The sequence below is a fragment of the Scardinius erythrophthalmus genome, assembly GCF_964197995.2.
Source record: "Scardinius erythrophthalmus genome assembly, chromosome: 12".
In the NCBI taxonomy this organism is placed as follows: domain Eukaryota; kingdom Metazoa; phylum Chordata; class Actinopteri; order Cypriniformes; family Leuciscidae; genus Scardinius; species Scardinius erythrophthalmus.
In genome coordinates, this window is record NC_138232.1 from 20,275,189 (window position 1) to 20,293,387 (window position 18,199).

Genomic DNA, 18,199 nt, shown 5'->3' on the forward strand with positions numbered 1-18,199 from the left:
TTATAACGTATTTGTCATCTGCTTGTAGGCTATGTATCCATTATTTATTAATAGCCTACAAGTCTGCTGTCTGAATGATGATCAAACATGTACTGATGAGTTTAATAACGTTTATTGTACATCACACAAAAGATGAAGCGTCAGTTTTACTTCAGAAAATCACCGTAAGAGCTGAGTAAACACAGTAGGCTAAGTTATAAGAAGTGCGCAAGTAGCCAGTAGAGTTGAGGGAGCATTCCTGTGGGCGAGGTTAGTCAAGAAACGGTTCTGGTGATGTCACTAATGCAGGATGTAGAGGGGTGTAGTCCAATCGAGCCGTTTTTTGTAGTCAACTTCTGTTAAATAAAATATCTCGCTTGGCATTGAACTTTGAGCTTTATAATTTTACAGATATTATTTATGCTCTAACAGCAACATTACACACTAACTAAAGTTTGAAACATGGAATCGCATGCAACGGGACCTTTAAGTCCAGTTGGCTCATGACTTCTGGTCTGTGCAAATAAAAAAAGCTAAAAATGAACACACACGCGCACACACACACACACACACACACACACACACACACACACACACACACACACACACCAAATCACCCATAAGTATGTGTTTCTCCGTTACATCAGCTGCCCATGACTGGAAATTAAGACACAGTGGGCATCTTACAGCCAGTTTCCCAGATATGATTGTATAATAGTTTTAGTCTAATCTACTAAATGTGTTGTGAGTAGCCAATTATCCAATTGCATGCATGAGGACACAGTTTTATCATTGTTTACAACAATGTAATTACAAAAAAGCTTTGCCAGATAAATGAAAGAGATTAACATATTAGGACCTCTAATTGCATTTAAATGACATGCATAATGTATAAATGTTCACCAAAGATGGAGAGCTGAATTCTTGATGAAGTTTCCCAAACGTTTAGCTACACAAATGCTCCCCGATTAATTCTGCTGGGTCTGTTTCTCGAGTCCATGCGCTATTTGTTAAGGAATTATCGATTTGTATTTAATTAAGCTCACTTACTTGCTCGCTGCTGACACAAGATTGATCAAAGCAGTCAATAACAGCATTATTAAATAAATGACTTTGAGATTTTTTCTCCATCTTTATGAGTGTATAGAACAAACAATCTGTCTTGAAATATGCAATTCGATATTTCTCAGTGTCACGCCACCCATCTAGGTGCTGCAGGCATGTTCCACTCACCTGGGTAAAGTACACTCGCCAAGCTCATAATGGAAAACAGAGAAGTGTTAGCAACATATCCTCACATAGATGATATGAGACTAAAGACCTCAGGCGCCATTGAATTCACATTTGAAAAACCATTTCTAGTCAGTTGACTTTTCATTTCACTTGGCCATAGATCAGCTCTCAATGAAGGGCAGTTTGCTGATTGGGAACTCCACGCTACAATGCTAAATTCACTGAAAAGTATAATTTTTCAACCACTACCCTTCAACATTTTATAAAAGGCATTTTAATCAATAATCCATTTTCTCTGTATTAAGTCAAGGCCTTGACACGGACACAGCTACATTGCAACTGCCATGTGTGAGAATGTTGTCTTAGAATGGGGATAACACAGTGTTTTGTCCTATTCCAGTTCCTGTATCATACCTGAATCATATCATGTTGTGTTTTTATGGATCTAAAATGTCTTAAAGGCCTTTTCAGACTTTTTCCATTGCTGCGTGATGGAGAGCCACTCAGTTTAACAGCATAATAATGCAATATCATGAGGGGTAAATTTCGTATTTGAAATGAAGCATCACGGTGAATACTCTATATCTCTTACTAGCTTCAATTGGTTTCCCCCAGAGGACACAAACTTCATTATGAGCTCTTTCTCTCCCTATGTGGGGGTATTGATACTTTATACCATCTCTCTTTCTCTCTCTCTCTCTCTCTCTCTCTCTCTCTCTCTCTCTCTCTCTCTCTCTCTCTCTCTCTCTCTCTCTCTCTCTCTCTCTCTCTCTCTCTCTCTCTCTCTCTCTCTCTCTCTCTCTCTCTCTCTCTCTGCTGTGTAAATAGTGTCGTTGCTCTATGCCTGTGCGTTTCTTTTCCATTTTCGCTGTTTGCAATCACAACATAGATGCTGAGGATATGCTATAGGACATCAGGAGATCAGAAACAGGGGCTTGGTGTTGCTCTTTTTCCATGGGATTCCCTAAGCACCCCATCCTCATTATTGTGTGTGACTATCATATTGCAAAAGGAGAAAAGAAAGAAGTATTTTTTCTTGGCCATTTGTGAAAAGCTCATTAAAACAGCCCAAGAACAAACAAAGCTTTCCCTCTGAGGCCCCCATTCAGAGTCATCCCATAATTTCCCACTAGTTTTAATAGTTGAGATAAATTAATTATTCCTTCGTGGAAAATACATTCTTTGCCATCTTTGGCTCATTGTTCTTGTTGGAGAGAATTGAGCCCAATCCTGTGAGAAATAGAGTTGTCTTTCCTGCAGGGAAATCAAACTGCTCACTGCAATCAGGCAAGACCAACGACAATTAAACCATTAGTATCTGGTATAGGAGACTCTTTACACAATGTACATCTTACTAATGAATCCAGAGGCAACTCATAATTACACAGTTTTGTCTCATAAAGATTAGCTGCCCAGTGAAAACTCTGTAGAACATCACAGAACATTTCACTTCTTGCTTCTTCAGGCTGGAACATTGAATGAAGACAGTTCTCAGAGTGACAAATGAAAATCAATTGGAAACTATTATAAAGATGTCATAAAAAAAGAAGGGGAAAAGGGGGGGGGGGGGGGTCTGCAGAGTGGTCATTTTTCATTAATTGAACGTGTTCATGTCTTCATGAAAGAGCACAATAATGCATAAGACAGCATTACTTTTACACAAGGCAAGTTACTGTGCATTTATAAGTAAACAGAAATTCAGCTTCAGTAAGATAAAAAGGCCTTTTTGCAGAAAAAGCTGTTAGCTGGTTACAGGTTCTTTAATTGTGAAATGACAAAAATGACGAACATTTAATCACTTATTTGCAGCAATGTGAGCAATAGACCACCCTACATGAGCAATTGCCATAGCAAAGAATTAATCTCTGGGTATAGAGCCTATACGAACAGCTATTTATTTAATATTCCTTAGTTGAAGAATATTGTGGATGTTGGTGTTTCTAAATAATAAAAAAATTGTTACATATTCAGCATCAAAGGTTAATTAAATTCATAATTTAATAGATTACTTTCACATTTTATTTAGGTTAGACTTTATGATTAGTCTCAGTAAAGGAAAAAAAAATCTATTACTAACAAAATCCATTAATGTAGGTCTTCTTTGCACCAGTGGATGGCGCCACTGTAATAAGGAACATAAGCAAGACCTTGGCTGTTGTCCATGGAACTAAATGGACTTTTGTACAGTTTCCATAACCTAGTCAACCTTATATAGAAAATTGAAAGATTGAAAAGTTTATTTCATATGGGAAAGCTTGGTCTACTCATATGAGAAGGACCACAGTCTGCAATTGCAGGATAAATATTTTCACAGAATTCTGAATCCTGCTTGCTTATCATTTTTACATGCACAGATTGTGCCATTTATATCAGTGGTTTCCAATCTTAGGTCCCCCACTGTCAAAGTCAGTATTTTAATGTATCTCCTACAGCCTACATATGATTATTATTCATGTATACTTCTACTGTTATAACAAAAACACGAGTTTGTTGCAAACTTAAAAAAAAAAAAAAAAAAAAAAACAGGGAATGTCCGTACATTACAAATAATTATATATGTTTAATCTCAATATTTCCTTTTTAAAGACGATAGGAACAAAATACATATTATATAGGCCTAAGTAAAAAATTAAATAAAAAATAAATAAATTGTTTTGTGAACAATGCAGTTCTCCAGAAGCAGAATTAATTTCTACAGACATTTGTCATTACTTAAATTACTCTCTGTAAATAGCCTATAGGGCCTAACTGTTTACTAAATGAAATTAAACATGAGTAAATAAAGTGAAAACAACCAATACAAACATTTTAGTTATGTTATGTTGTTTTTTTTTTTTTTTTTTTTGCCACGGTTGTAGTAATGTGATGGGTTATGAAAAGTTCTTGCTTTTTCTGCAGATTAAGAAATATGATGCACATATAATCTAGCAGATTTTGCGTTTTAATTGTGAAATTATTTCAGTATATTATAGGTAACTATTTATCTTTAATTGGAATCCCTTGGAAGTTTACCGAGGCCCCCTAGTGGGTCCCGAGTCCCGACCCTCCCGCTTGAGAACCACTGCCCTATCCAGTCCCAAAAAGCAGACAGAACCCACTCAACCGCAATCTTTCCTCCTTTGAACAGTGTGTGTCTTAGTAAATCTCTACTTCTCCTGATTGGCTGGATTTGTCATTCCGCTTGTATGGAGTGCGTCGTGATTGGCTGCAGCCTGATTGACGTCATCCTGTGAGATGAGGTTTACTCTAGGCTTTTTTCTGTCACTGACACATGTAGAGCACAAGCGACAAGCAACGGTGAGACAACAGCGCGAGAGGACAGTTGCAAACACAGGCGCTCGCTTCATCTATGGAAATTACGGAAGACATTCTCGAACGCTCGTTTAACAAAACCGCCGCCGATCTTTCCAGTGATAACCAGAACATTTGAAAAAGGTGACGGCAACAGTGGAAATACAATCTGAAAACTCCATTTCCTTGACTCTTTCACAGCAGCGAGAAGTATTCATGCACGCGCTCTGTGTGTGAGTTTGTTGGACTGTGCGCGTTATTTTTTTATTGTGTACAGAGAAAACAGACTGCTGTACATTTCTCACCAACCATTCAACCATTACATTTCAAAGCGGTAAGTGCATTTCTCTACAATTCACGTTTTGTTTTAGGAATAATAGTAATTTCATAGTGTCGCGAGAAGGAGACACATTTGTTATGGAGCGACACAATGTTGCAGATCAGTCAGTATTAAAACCTTTACACTTGTAAGCATAAAAGATGTCAGTTTTTATTTAGAACTTTTTTATTTATTATTATTATTATTATTTTGTACCATTTGTGTTGCATGTCACGCGCGTAACGAATAACGTCATAACTAGAGATTGTGATAGTAAACATAAGCGTTTGCTCTTGTGTGTTTACCCATATAAGCTCGGTGGAAATTGCATGCATTTCGAGTTGATGATATCAAATGAATGCATTGGGAGTGCGCGCATGCTGTACAGAGGATCAACAATCCATAACACAAGTGCAATTCTGCATGTTTTGCTGTGCCTTGTGCATTGTAATGGGAGCAGCTGCGATCTGTATTACTGGCCATGGGCTGCTGATCTGTTTTATATTTCTGCACATCCCCTCGCTTAAATTGCCTGTCCGTGTAATTACTCGAGTTTGCCCATTTGACTTAAAAGCCACCCCCTCCTTCTCTTCAAATCTTCCCTCTTCCCTCTTACTGGGAATGAAACTTGACGACGGTCCGATCTTATTTATCTGGGGGAGTCACTTTCGGTCTCTGATTCATCTCCCTTTAGATTTAATCAGCACTAAGGTATTGCTTGTCCCTAAGAGCCTCCACTAATGGGGTTACTGAATGCCTCTCTCCCTCTCTCAGTGCAATGTTTTCAACCCCCCGCCTCTCTCTTCTCCTCTAATTACCTTTCAACAAAGATTTGGCTTACAGCCTTCCACGAATATATCTTAAATTTTAATCTTTCCCACTTCGGTCCAGCGGTCCTCCTTATGAAACCTGGGAAAGATTAAAATTTCAGATGTATTAGTGGAAGGATGGAGCAGAAGTGCACACATGCGGTACTGATGGATCAACAGAGCAAAGTACAAAACTGCAATCATAAATGAGGGTCCGTGGTTAATGTGATTTCTGTCAGAGGCAGATATTTCTGTAGGCTGGCATTAACTGATTCTTGCGTATGCTGAATGATCCAACATACCGGGGGTAATTTCACGCGGCAGTGACCAGTCCCTAAAGCGAACGCTGCTGAATGTTCTTCATGATGTTGGCTGGAAATCCGTCATCTGATAACCTAAGTGAAAGCGAGTGGAATATGTCGACCTCTGAATGGATCATACAACTTCAAGGGTTCCCCAATTAACTGCTCCAGTTATGACCACAGTAGCACTTGGGTCTCTCTTTCTGTTTCTCTCTCCCTCACACACACACACACACACACACATACATGAAGGTTCAGGTAAATGTAGTTTAAAAGCAATGTAGACAACCTAACAAGAGCCAGCACCTCTTTAATTGTTCCAGCGACTTTAATGTTATCAGCGAACAGACATTTATCACAAATGGACCAAAGGAGCTGACTTCACCACTTAGATAAAGATCAAGGACAGCCTGCCACTTAAAACAATTCTCAGACTTGCTTGCAGGCATTATATGCATTTCAATTATTTCAAAAAAGCTTTTAGGAAGCGTGCCTCTGAAAACATTCAGTGTTTTGGCTCACTGTTCAGGCTCCAGGTGTTTTAGATACTGCAATGACAAGACTTCTGTGAGAAACTTGAAGTGTGCTGACTTTGCAAGATGTATGCATTCAGTAAGTAATGCTGGTGGTATTCGAATACGTTTAGGGTCACAATCCATTTTTTTGTATAGTTTATAGTTAAATCGTTTTATTTACGTTTTGTAGCAAAGAAATTTGTGCAAATGATTTAAAAAATATGCCGTTTTTTTATTGTTTTGTGATATCCTATAGCCACAGAGATTTGAAAAACTTCTTAACTTTTGCCTGACTGCTCTCCTCTAACCATGTCTCCCCTTCTGTCTCTATATGTTTCTGCAGACACAATGGTGAACCCTGGAGGAAGTGCCCAGCCCCCACCTGTTGGAGCGGGATCTCTGTCGTGGAAGCGCTGCGCGGGCTGTGGGGGAAAGATTGCCGATCGCTTTCTCCTGTATGCCATGGACAGTTATTGGCACAGCCGCTGTCTGAAATGCTCTTGCTGCCAGGCACAGCTCGGAGAAATCGGCACATCCTGCTACACCAAGAGTGGCATGATCCTATGTAGAAACGACTACATCAGGTTAGACACATTTTTTATTCATTTCAATCTGCGCAAGTCACAATCACAACCATATTCTTGTGTTTGAAGAACGTGTCAGCAGCACTGAGGTCTTTTTGTGTTCATAAAGGGCATTCTCTCAAGTTTCTTCAGATTGGTGATGCGCTTGTGAAATTCATTTTAAATGGGGTCTTCAGTAATGTGTTCTGATCTTTTTGAGGATAGCTTAGTTTCGCTCGGCTGCTTTTTCATGGTCTTTGAAGCCAAACTTCAGATAGTTCATACATCTGGACATTATGACAGTCCAGCAACCACATGAAATGACATTAGGCATGTAATGATTAGATGAAGTGATGGTTGTCAAGAAAAAAAGATATTAAGGAAAAAGTTACAAGCCATCAAGCTTCTCACGGAGCAGAGCGTATTTTCCATTGAGAACATGTGTCTCGGATTGTGCCGTCAGCGGCCCTCGTTAAAGCGCGCTGGTTAAACCCTCAACGGGACACTCTTAAAAAAGAGGTCAAGCCACTGACATGTTGACAGAGCAGAAGACGAAGGAGATTCTTTCTCCAGAACATCTGCAAGTCTGTGGCTCTCGCCATATTTCATCCTTAAGCTAAAGGAGCCGCGCTGTGTGTGTGTTTGCTTTACGAGACGCTAGAAAACTCGATTGGTAAGGCAGAGCTGACCTTCGACTCTGCAGGAATTTAAAAGAGTTTTCACATCCTCTCTGCCATGTTTTGTTTATCACAAAGAGACCATTTAATTAGCAAAAAGACCCTTTTTAAATATTTATGCAAGTGAGTCTGACACCCAAAGCGGTGGCTGGGTGACGGCCCGGCAGTCTCACTCAGCTGATGTGGATGGCCTGATTTGACAGGCTGATCCTTCAACACCATGACCTCTGCAAGGGCAAAATAAAAACCCTAAGAGCCCCCCAGAACTTCTCGCATTGAGAAGTTTGAAGCCTTCTTGGATTGTTTCTTTGGTTTTGAGGAATGGAAAAACACAGTGTGAGTGACTTTGATAATGGAATGCCTATATTTTTCTCACAAAAACAGGAAGGCCAATTTAAAAGTTAATTCTTAAAACGAAGTTTCCGTGATATATCGGCTCTTCCTGCCAGAAAAGAGTGTTTTTTGGCAGAGGTACAGTCATTAGTGAGTATTTACCTTGGCATGCGCTTCGCCCCTGGATAATTCAGCGAAGCCCCACACTGACACTGCTGCCGGCAGGCTGGAACAACAGGTGTCAACCAGAGCAAACCTGAGACGACCAGTCCAAATGTGAAGAGTGCCTTCACTCTTTCCACTCCACCTGATCTGAAGGGATCAAGTCTACAAGACTCGCCGCTAGATTCGGGCCTGTGAGCCTAATTAAAACGAGCAGGGAGGGAAAAGTAGCTACACCTTTCTCCTTGTAATGAGAGCGCGTCGGGCGGGAGAACGGAGCTAAAACGCAACTCGCGCAAGCCTGTGATCTGAGGAGAGATAAGAGAGAGGGGAAAAATAACATCTGACAGTGAGTCCACACAATTAAAAGCTTTAATTAGAGTCCCCCTCCATTTTCCTTTAGTCCTGATGGGTTTTATCTAATGAGATCTAGTGCCTGGCTCCTATCCGCTTCCAATGACGTGTCCGAAATGAATGAGAGCCACATTGCAAACAAAACATTTAATTAACCAAATTGGCTTTTGAGAGAGCTGGAGAGCAAGGGAGAGAGAGAGAGAGAGAGAGAAGAGGGGATTATTGTGAAGGCCAGTCCCCTTAGGGGATTTTAAAGGGGCCTCCCTTATTTTTGTAATGGATTATTAAATTGCCCTTGCTGTGTAAATAATGAAGTTACATATCCAGAATTATATTAATACCACTGATGTAAAAAGGCTTAGCGATTGATTGGTATGGCGCGAGTGAAAAGCATCCCATTTTCCCTAATGGCTGATGGGGGGGGGGGGGAATGACATGGGATGATAGGCTTCTGATACCACTCAGCTCGAGGCCACCAGTGCCAAGCACAAGGGCAACCGGCTTGAGTTGTAGATTTCAGCAGTTTTAGCCCCAGAGAAGCAGGAGGGATTCATTTGAAATCATGTTGTCCTTAAGCCATGGCTGATATTTGCGTGAGCTGGAGAGAACCGAGAGAGAGAGAGAGAATTAATTTGGGGAGTGAGCAATCATGTGACCGGTTGGTTGGGGGGAAAAACACTGTCCTTTTAATTGAATAGAGCCAGGTAATTAAATGGCACTTTTCCAATAGAACGTGCTAGGTAAATCTAATAGTTGGTTATTTAATATCACTTTGAAGTCTGCCCACTCAAGCACTATGACAGCACGGGAGCATGTGAACTATTAAGCCAGGAAATACTTGGATCTCAGAAATTAATTAAATCGCATGCAATTTAGGGGAAACGTTTATCTTGATTTGTCATAACAGAATTAATTCAAGGCCTTCAATCCACTTGGGACTAGATCTGTTACTCTGAATTAACCGAGTGTCATTTGGCTGCTTTCAGCTCCCTCCACCCGCCCGCCCTCCCGCTCTCTTTGCCGTAAAATCTCCCCATGTCCGTCCCAAAAACCACCCCACCTCTCTCTCTCTCTCTCTCTCTCTCTCTCTCTCTCTCTCTCTCTCTCTCTCTCTCTCTCTCTCTCTCTCTCTCTCTCTCTCTCTCCCCCCCTAATGTAACATTGCCATTATGCAAAGCCCTGCTTAAGTATCAATATGGCCCGTTGCTTTTAAGGTGCTTTGGCTGCTAATGTTGAGAGGCATTTTTATAATGGACTGTGTTGCAGAAATCATTGTTGTACCAACTTACATCACTCCACTCAAAAGGTTCCGCTTAAGAGGCCGAGCTTTTGCCAGATGGCCCAGAACAGCCCTGCTAGGTTGTATTTTACCTCACAGTCGGTATCCAAATTAAATCCTCTAGACATCGCCTATGGAGCGCAGACAGACTTCTTGTCTTGCTTTCGCAATGAAAGACAGTCGTAGATTGTAGCCCCTTCTTTATTCCGCCTGTTCCGAGACAAGTCAATAAATCAGCATTCTGCAATGTTTCGCTGACAAAATCCTCCTTCTCTGATTGATCAAAGGGCTAAATACCTAGAAAGTGAGAAAACTACAAAGGAGAGGCTGATTTGAGAAGGAAGCCAAAACTGGTGGTGTCAATGCAATTAAAGAGTCCCTTGGCTTTAATTATGGTGACCCATGATATCGCTCCCCTCGTCAGCACCAGAGTTCAATGGTGAAAGAGACCATTAGAGGTGAGGAGCAGACTGATAGCAACTTAATTGAGCACCTAAAGCCTTCAGGCCTTTAAATCAAATGCTATCTGCAGCCATCCCATGCTCAAATAATTAACCTGCTATGCTGCGTATAGACCGGCAAGAAAATAAAAAGGTTGCCTGGAGATGCTTTACGTTTGTTTTTTTTTTCTCTGAAAGACAACGGGGCAATTAAAAGGGGAGCACACTCTGAGCCCGGATCCCAAATAATGCGTGTTTGTAAGCGAATTTAGGTGCAAGCGCTCTGGGATTGTCAAATCGAGCACACGTTGTGGCTCGGCAGATTGCTTTCTCAAGGCCGGGGGAAGATGTCATTTTACAGGTGAATCAAACTGCAGCATTTAAAGACCTTCCCCCCCTGACATTTGCCTAGCATGACTGGCCCATCGACGCCATTGAAGCCATGCTGTTGTCACAAGCCTACAGCTAATTACGTTTGAAATTGAGTTTTGATTGAGCTGCTCCAATCGATGCCACAGCCAAATTTGTTTTCCCCTCCCCCCTCCCTCCTCACTCTACATCCGCCGCTTAAGAGAAACTCTTAAAGCTTCACTTGCTCGTCATGTAGTGCCCTCAATAAACGCCACATGCATATGCAAAATGTCATAGGCGACAGCTGTTTCTATGTCGGAATGCTATGTTCTCATGCGTGCAGTGATGCCATATCGGCATTCGCACAATGCACATTATCGGTTTATGAGTTGAAAGTATTCTGAGGGTCGAAATCCTCCTTGAATCTGTAACCGTGTACACGTGGAACACGCTCGCAACGTTTCCTTCATCTCTTTCCTCTCTATCCTTTTTTTGGCCTTTCCCTATTTCTCTCCCTCCATCCTTATAACAGTCTCTTTCTTTCTTTCTAGCTTCCTTTCCTCATAGTCCCCCCCCCCCCCCCCCCCTCTCTCTCTCTCTCTCTCTCTCTCTCTCTGGAGCTTGTCAGAAGCTGTGGTCTTATTTGATTGCATAGGAAAAGTGCAGTGATAGAGCAAACAGCCAGTGAGATATGATGACAAATGGGTCCAGATCCCAGTAAATTACTTTCTGCTCAAATCGAAATTTCATTCAGTTTGTTGCTCGGGAAGATGAAGTAATCTAAATTGTGGACTCAGAAGGCAGATAGAAAGGAAGCAGGAGCAAGCATTTCATTATCAAGAGACTGAGAGAGAGAGAGAGAGAGAGAAAGAGAGAGAGAGAGGGAAGGTTAGAGACGAAAGAGATGAGCAGAAGCAAATCTAAAGTGTTGACACCATGATTGAAAAGGTTAACCCATGCACATTATATATCAACCCGGGTAGCCGAGGGTTTCTAATGGAAAGGCGGCGGTGACTGAGCACTCGCTTGAGTCCTAATGGCAAATGCGCTGTGTCTTCGCCTAGATGTACAATCAAATATTCTTAGGCCCTGATTGCTTATGTTCTAGGTTATTATTAGGTTGCAAAAAATGAACACCAAAGGTAATACTTAGTCCCAGTGGCAGAGGCTTTTGGAGGACAGGATGCAGGATTTTTTCATTTGGTTTGCTGATATTACTATGATTTTATTTTTCCTACATCAGAATATTGAAGATGTAATTTGTTCTGCTTGCGTGTTTGAGAGAGGGAGAAAGGGAGGCCTGGGTACAGGATTGAAATGATTTAAACTATCCTTGCAAGGATTTCATTGTTGCAGCAAAACAAGGCCAAACAGGTTAACAAACCTCTTTGATGCACACAGAACTATTCATTAGTGTCAGTGTTAATAAGGACCACGTACATCTCCAGTGTGTTTTATTTAAAATATCAGTCACCAATAATTTCATTTACTCACCCTAAATAGTTCTAAATATGACGTATATGACTTTCAACTGTGGAACTCAAAAAGAGAAGTTTTGAAAAATATTCACGCTGCTCTCTTCCATACAATGGTGACTGTAGCTGTCAATCTCCAATAATAAAAAATAATAATAATTAAAACATTATATATATCACCCACTTCACTTACATGCTAGTAAATACACTACTGTTCAAAAGTTTGAGGTCTGTTTTTTTTTTTTATATATAAATTAATACTTTCATTCAGCAAGGCATGCTAAAATGTGACAGTGAAGATATATGTATATATACACACACACACACACACACACACACACACACATTTTTTTAGCATCAAATCAGCATATTGGAATGATTTCTGAAAGGCCATGTAACACTGAAGACTTGAGTAATGTCTGCTGAATATTCACAATTCAACTTTTTTTTCTTTTGTTTTGTCTTCTTCTGTTTTTACTATATTTTTTTATTAAATGCTGCATTGGTGCATTCAGAAACATTAAACATCTGACCAACCCCAAACTTTTTAATGGTTATATGTTCCAAGTCTTCTATTCAATCGGTTTGTTTAAAGAAAATACTGAAATGTAGCTTATTACTTTTAAAGTGTCATCAGTACAGTGAGGACTTTAGTCTTTAAAGCATACAGATTAAATTTGTATGCACAGGTCACACTGTGAACGAAAATACAACATGTCAATGAAGGAGATATTGTTTATGAGATAATGGTATGAAATGTGGTAATGATGCTTGACTTTGCCCACAAAATTATATATTTTTTATCCTAATGAATAATTTTGTTTGTAGTTATTCATTTTATATTTTTGTTCATGATGGTAATTTCTACCATGCTATAACATTCACACTGTTTTGATTCAGGTGTTTTATGCTAACGTGTCTCTGTGTCTTTTCACAGGTTATTTGGGAACAGTGGGGCATGCAGCGCGTGTGGTCAGTCCATCCCGGCCAGTGAACTGGTTATGAGGGCACAGGGAAACGTGTATCATCTCAAGGTAACCTTTAATCTTTAAGTGACCACTGCTACTCTAAAATTAAATGCTCCATTGCACTCCAGAATCCTTTCACAGTCCATAGAGTCTGTTTTTCAATGATTGTCTTATGGTGTTCTATGTGTGTGTGTGTGTGTGTGTGTATATATATATATATATATATATATATATATATATATATATATATATATATATGATTGATACCAAATCAAAAATATTGTATGTGAATTTTAGTCAGTATTTTTAGCATTAAATGTGCATGTAGAACCTCCAGAAGAAACAATGAGAAATGTATATAATTAAGTATATAATGATTTAACCTTACCAGAGATTGATCAGAGATCTGATGCAGGTAATGCGCTGAGGATTGTGGGTAATGGAGTCCTTTTTTATTGTCTCCTGCAGTGTTTCACATGTTCTACCTGCCGGAACCGGCTGGTCCCTGGTGACCGGTTTCACTACATCAACGGCAGCTTGTTCTGCGAACACGACAGACCCACAGCACTCATCAACGGCCATTTGAGTTCACTGCAGACTAACCCTCTACTGCCTGACCAGAAAGTGAGAGCCACATTCTTTCTGCTATCAAAGTTTCCCACTTAGATTCCTCTGATAATAGATTCAGTATATATCCTCATATCCAAACACACCATTCAGTCATTAACATATCACAATTATTGCTTCTTATATCTGCTTTATTTACATATTGTAGTTTTAAGGAACAGATATAATGCTGAGCTCCCATAGTTCAGGTCTGGGAGACAAGCGTAATTCGTCCTGGCTGAAAGCTAATTTATCACAGTTATTGTTAACTTGCTGAAATGAGATCAGAGCAAACTCAATCTTTTTAGTTACAGGACAGGTAAGGTGAAAATGATTCCCTCCTCCCTAACCTTGACACGTTCATATTCAATACCGATTATGTATAATCCATTTGCAGTGTTCCACAATATGTAAACCATGTCAAATTCTGTTAACACAAATCTTCATTTACCCAAACTACATCACTTTGCTCCTTATTGAAATAACACAAGACGTGTTTTTCTATCTTAATCTGGTTTAGTTTTACAACAAAACTTAAAATAAGACGAAAGCTAGCTGGCGTCAAGCATTCTGTCCCATTTTCGTCCATGTTTTCAACTCCACAGTTCTGACTATTTGCTCCTCCGACGCTGCACAGCAAGCTTTAAATAAACAAAACCAGACGGCAAGCAGGCAAATTATTTACCTAATTCCTCTTCTCGCCTTTGGGACCGTCTGCAATAAGACTTCATTGTGTAGTCAGCCACCAGCCGATTGTATCACTCGGCAGCACTGAAAATAACGGCTCAGTGACACATAATCAGTATTGATATAGAGACAACGGGGATGTGGGAGCTCGTACGGGAGAGATCGGACAGTTTTCGAGTCTCCTAGTGAACATTTATTTCACCTTCAACAGGAAAAAGATGGTTTGAGGAGAGATGTAGCGAGCGGGGAAAGAGCTCCATTAAGCTCAGTGCTCTGTTAGAGGCCTTTTAAGGCATCGTCACTTTTACAAATTAGCTCCAAGAGCGTGTTGCGTTTCAAATTGAAAGCCTCTGCATTATCAAGCTTAATTTTAAATGTCTCTTTAAGCCCCCATCCTTCCATTTCCTTCTCCTTCCTCTTCCCTGCTCTCGCTCGGCGGCTGCCACTGTGTAAATATGAGGCCTCATTGTTTATTTATGTGCCGACATCAATTGTAGTGAAAACAGCTGAATTATTAATGCTAAAATGCAATCTGAATATTGGCCTCGCTGCTTTAATTATAGCGGAGAGAGAGTTCTTAAATACACCCAGATGCCCCTCTTCACCAGTAGGAATAGAGAAGGTCCACGTGTCCTCAGGAGATACTTAAACAGTTGTGTTTTGGCTTGGTACAGAGAGATTCGAATCATTATTAAGAAAGACTTGGCTCAGCTACTCACTGCAGTGAAGATACACCATAATTTATGATATCGCTGTGTGTTTTCTCTGCTCAAATGTAGCACTTTGTGCGATTCTCCTGCTTCTCCAAACCTATATAGAAATGAGCTGGGAACCGAAACAAGCCGGTGCAGAATGGTGCACGCGCAAGAGAATGAACGCTTCCCTAGACAGATAGGAGGCCTCGTCCGGCAGCCATTGTTTTTATTATGTGCAATTTCATGGTGACATAATTGGTGCTGTCCGTGTCCACGGCTGAGGACATTTGATGCTCATTTATTAAGTAGCTCTCCAGCTTCTCCCTAATCTCTTTGTTCAGGACAGACAAATTACATTTCTCATGCTGAGCCTGAACCCAGGGGATCCAAACCTTCACAGCCTCTGTCTCTTTAATTAGCCCTCCAATGTGGGGTGGTGTGTGTGTGTGTGTGTGTGGGGGGGGGGCTTGCAATTACTATTACAGTAGCCTGAAACCCCTTTGTAACTTGAGGTAAGACGTGGAAAGCAAATTGCCCCCCCCCTAGAATGTTTAAAAAACAAAAGGAAGGAGAATGTTAGGGTGGAAAAGTTTGCCATGACTGTCTGTGAAAGCAGAACGTTGGCACTTGGATGTTGGGATAATTGTCTCGGCTGCGCAAGAACTTAGCACCCTAGGGACTGTGGCACATCATTTGTTAAAAATGAGACAAAAAGAGTCTAACTTTACAATATGTCCTTAAAATGCAGAGGAAATAGGGCAGCAGATGGGTTTGAAAGCCCTTGCTGATCAATAAGTTTAGCAGGGGGGCTTTAGCAGAGCTGGCGGTCTTCATTTGACAAAAGAATGGAAAATGTTGTTTAAGAGGACATGGAATTTTTATGACTCTATTTGAAAGCTATTTTGTATGATTTCAGAGAAGTTGTAAGATTCAGACAAATGAATTAAATGTTTGTTGTTTTACAGAAATTAAAATTATGTTCATCTTTCATATTAGAGGTGTTTTCAAGTTGAAATTTCAAGTGAAATAAAAAATAATAATAATATAAATATATGTATGTATGTATGTATGTAATATTTCACTTGAAATGTCAAGTTGAATAACCTCTAATATGAATGATGAACATAATTTTAATTTCTGTAAAACAACAAACATTTATTTAATTTGTTTCATGTATTCATACTTTTGATGAGACCAACATGCAAAAAACTAAAAACAAGACAAACAAATTAAAATAAACTGGAAATATCCTAGAGAGTACCCATGCAGACCTTAATTACTATGTGTCAAGGTCAATAAGTCTCTTAAAATATCAGATCATTTGACCTTTTGTGACATGGCAAGAGATAATACAGTATATTTATATAATATTTAGGTTTGTAAAAAAACCTCAAAATATAAACTTAAAAAAAAACATTATTAAGACAAAATGATTATGATTATGATGGTTTTTATTTTTATTTGATTATTTTAGCTACACCACTTGCCTTTTCATTAAATTTCATTAAAATGCTGCACAAATGAATACATTTCAAAGATCTTGGCAAGTTTTATGTTTCCTTTTTTTTTTCTTTGACAAAATATATCATTGACCCATTTACTGGTTGTCATTTTTTCTTTGTTTAAGTGTTGCTAACAGGTCTCTTTCTCTCTCTCTCTCTCTTTGTTCTTCAGGTGTGTTAGGACGTAGGTGTTGCTCAAAGCAGGATGTGTGCCTTCATTTCAGCCCCTAGCTCATTGTCACAAAAGACCTTTTGGATCGGACCCCATCCCACTCCTTTCCTCAAAGCTCCGCTACTTCGAACCAGAGCGCCAAACTCAGGCTTGAGCTTCACCTTGACCTGCAATAGTCAGAGTCTCCCCTTCCATTCAATTCTCGCCCTTTACTCCAAACTCCTGAATCATGGATGGAAAATACCCATGAGTAGGAATACTGAGGACTCCATGAACTGACCCACGCGAGACCTCTGATCCTGAGGGACTCAAAGACTGTCACAGAGAGAGACCAGCCGGAGGATGTTGTTTTGGGGTAAAAAGAGACAGGAGGGTGAAATTAAAATGACAAACGAAGCTGATCCACTGCAGCGTTTTTTGAATCTGCTTTCATAACACTTGTTTGAAAATTTAGTGGGGGAATACTGACTTTCTTTTTTCCTTTATATTTTTGTCCTACCTTGTCTATTCTCCTTTTCTTCACAACATGGTATCTTCTCTTTCTATATTTTAGATGTTGTAAAGGGAATGTGTTTCATTTCGGATGATATAAAAATCCTGAAGACTGGGTTCAAAGAAGTATCCGTGGCTTTTTTGTGGAAATCAAATCATGAACACTCTTGGTGTATTTGTAAAACTACCATGTACAGTATGTATGCATGTAAATGTTTTTGTCCCATTGTGGCTACCGTACATACTACACAGCAGCTAACCCTGTTCCCTTTCCCTCCAACCTGAAACCACGCAACAAACAAAAAATGAAGCTCATAGCTGTCAACCTATAAATGCAGAATGAGAGAGAAATCTATTTGTGATATTTTCAGAGACATTTGCTCCGATATGGTGTATTTAATTAATAAAAAATGAGATTAAAAACATTCCTTTTTTAATCCTATTTAAATCGTTCACTGCATTTCTGTGTCAGAGATTCTTAATTTGAAATTTGGCTTAAGGTCCTCGTGTGAAAAGTGTTTTTAGGCTCAATGAAGTACGTGGACTACTGTATGTGTTTACATTGGGTTAGTCCTAAATCTATCACAGGTGCTCTTGTCACTCAGTCACTCAACATGAATTATGTACAGTATCTGAAAGAACACTCTCTACATCCAATTTTCCATCAGGAGACCAAAGGATTTGTATGATCGCAGTAATTCATCTTGCTGAGTTTCTCTCGAGAACGGTGCTCATTAGCAAAACTACTTTTTTTATGAAAAAAAAAAAAAATATGGTGCCATCGTGGACCATCTATCCATCCCTTAATTGTCCGTCCGTGTTCTTATGCCGTAATTATGAATGCAGATGATGGGGTGGATAATTAAACATGGATAAACATGTATACTTTCTTCTCTTTTCATATGAACAGGCTATTCATTCCACGGTCCTTGTAGCGGATGAGGACAGGGGGGTGGAAATGCCTCTTTGAAGATTCAATTACCGCAGGGGGAGAG

At 39.8% G+C, this 18,199-nt stretch overlaps 1 protein-coding gene across 1 annotated transcript; it reads left to right on the plus strand.

Annotated features, from left to right (window-relative positions):
- The first annotated feature begins 4,426 nt into the window (after positions 1-4,426).
- On the plus strand, positions 4,427-17,961 carry lmo4b (LIM domain only 4b). Its single transcript, XM_081381453.1, has 5 exons — positions 4,427-4,837; positions 6,792-7,032; positions 13,020-13,116; positions 13,519-13,674; positions 16,713-17,961. Exons 2-5 carry the CDS (start codon positions 6,797-6,799, stop codon positions 16,719-16,721), a joined length of 498 nt encoding a protein of 165 aa, XP_081237579.1. The 5' UTR covers positions 4,427-4,837; positions 6,792-6,796; the 3' UTR covers positions 16,722-17,961.
- The last annotated feature ends 238 nt before the right edge of the window (positions 17,962-18,199 follow it).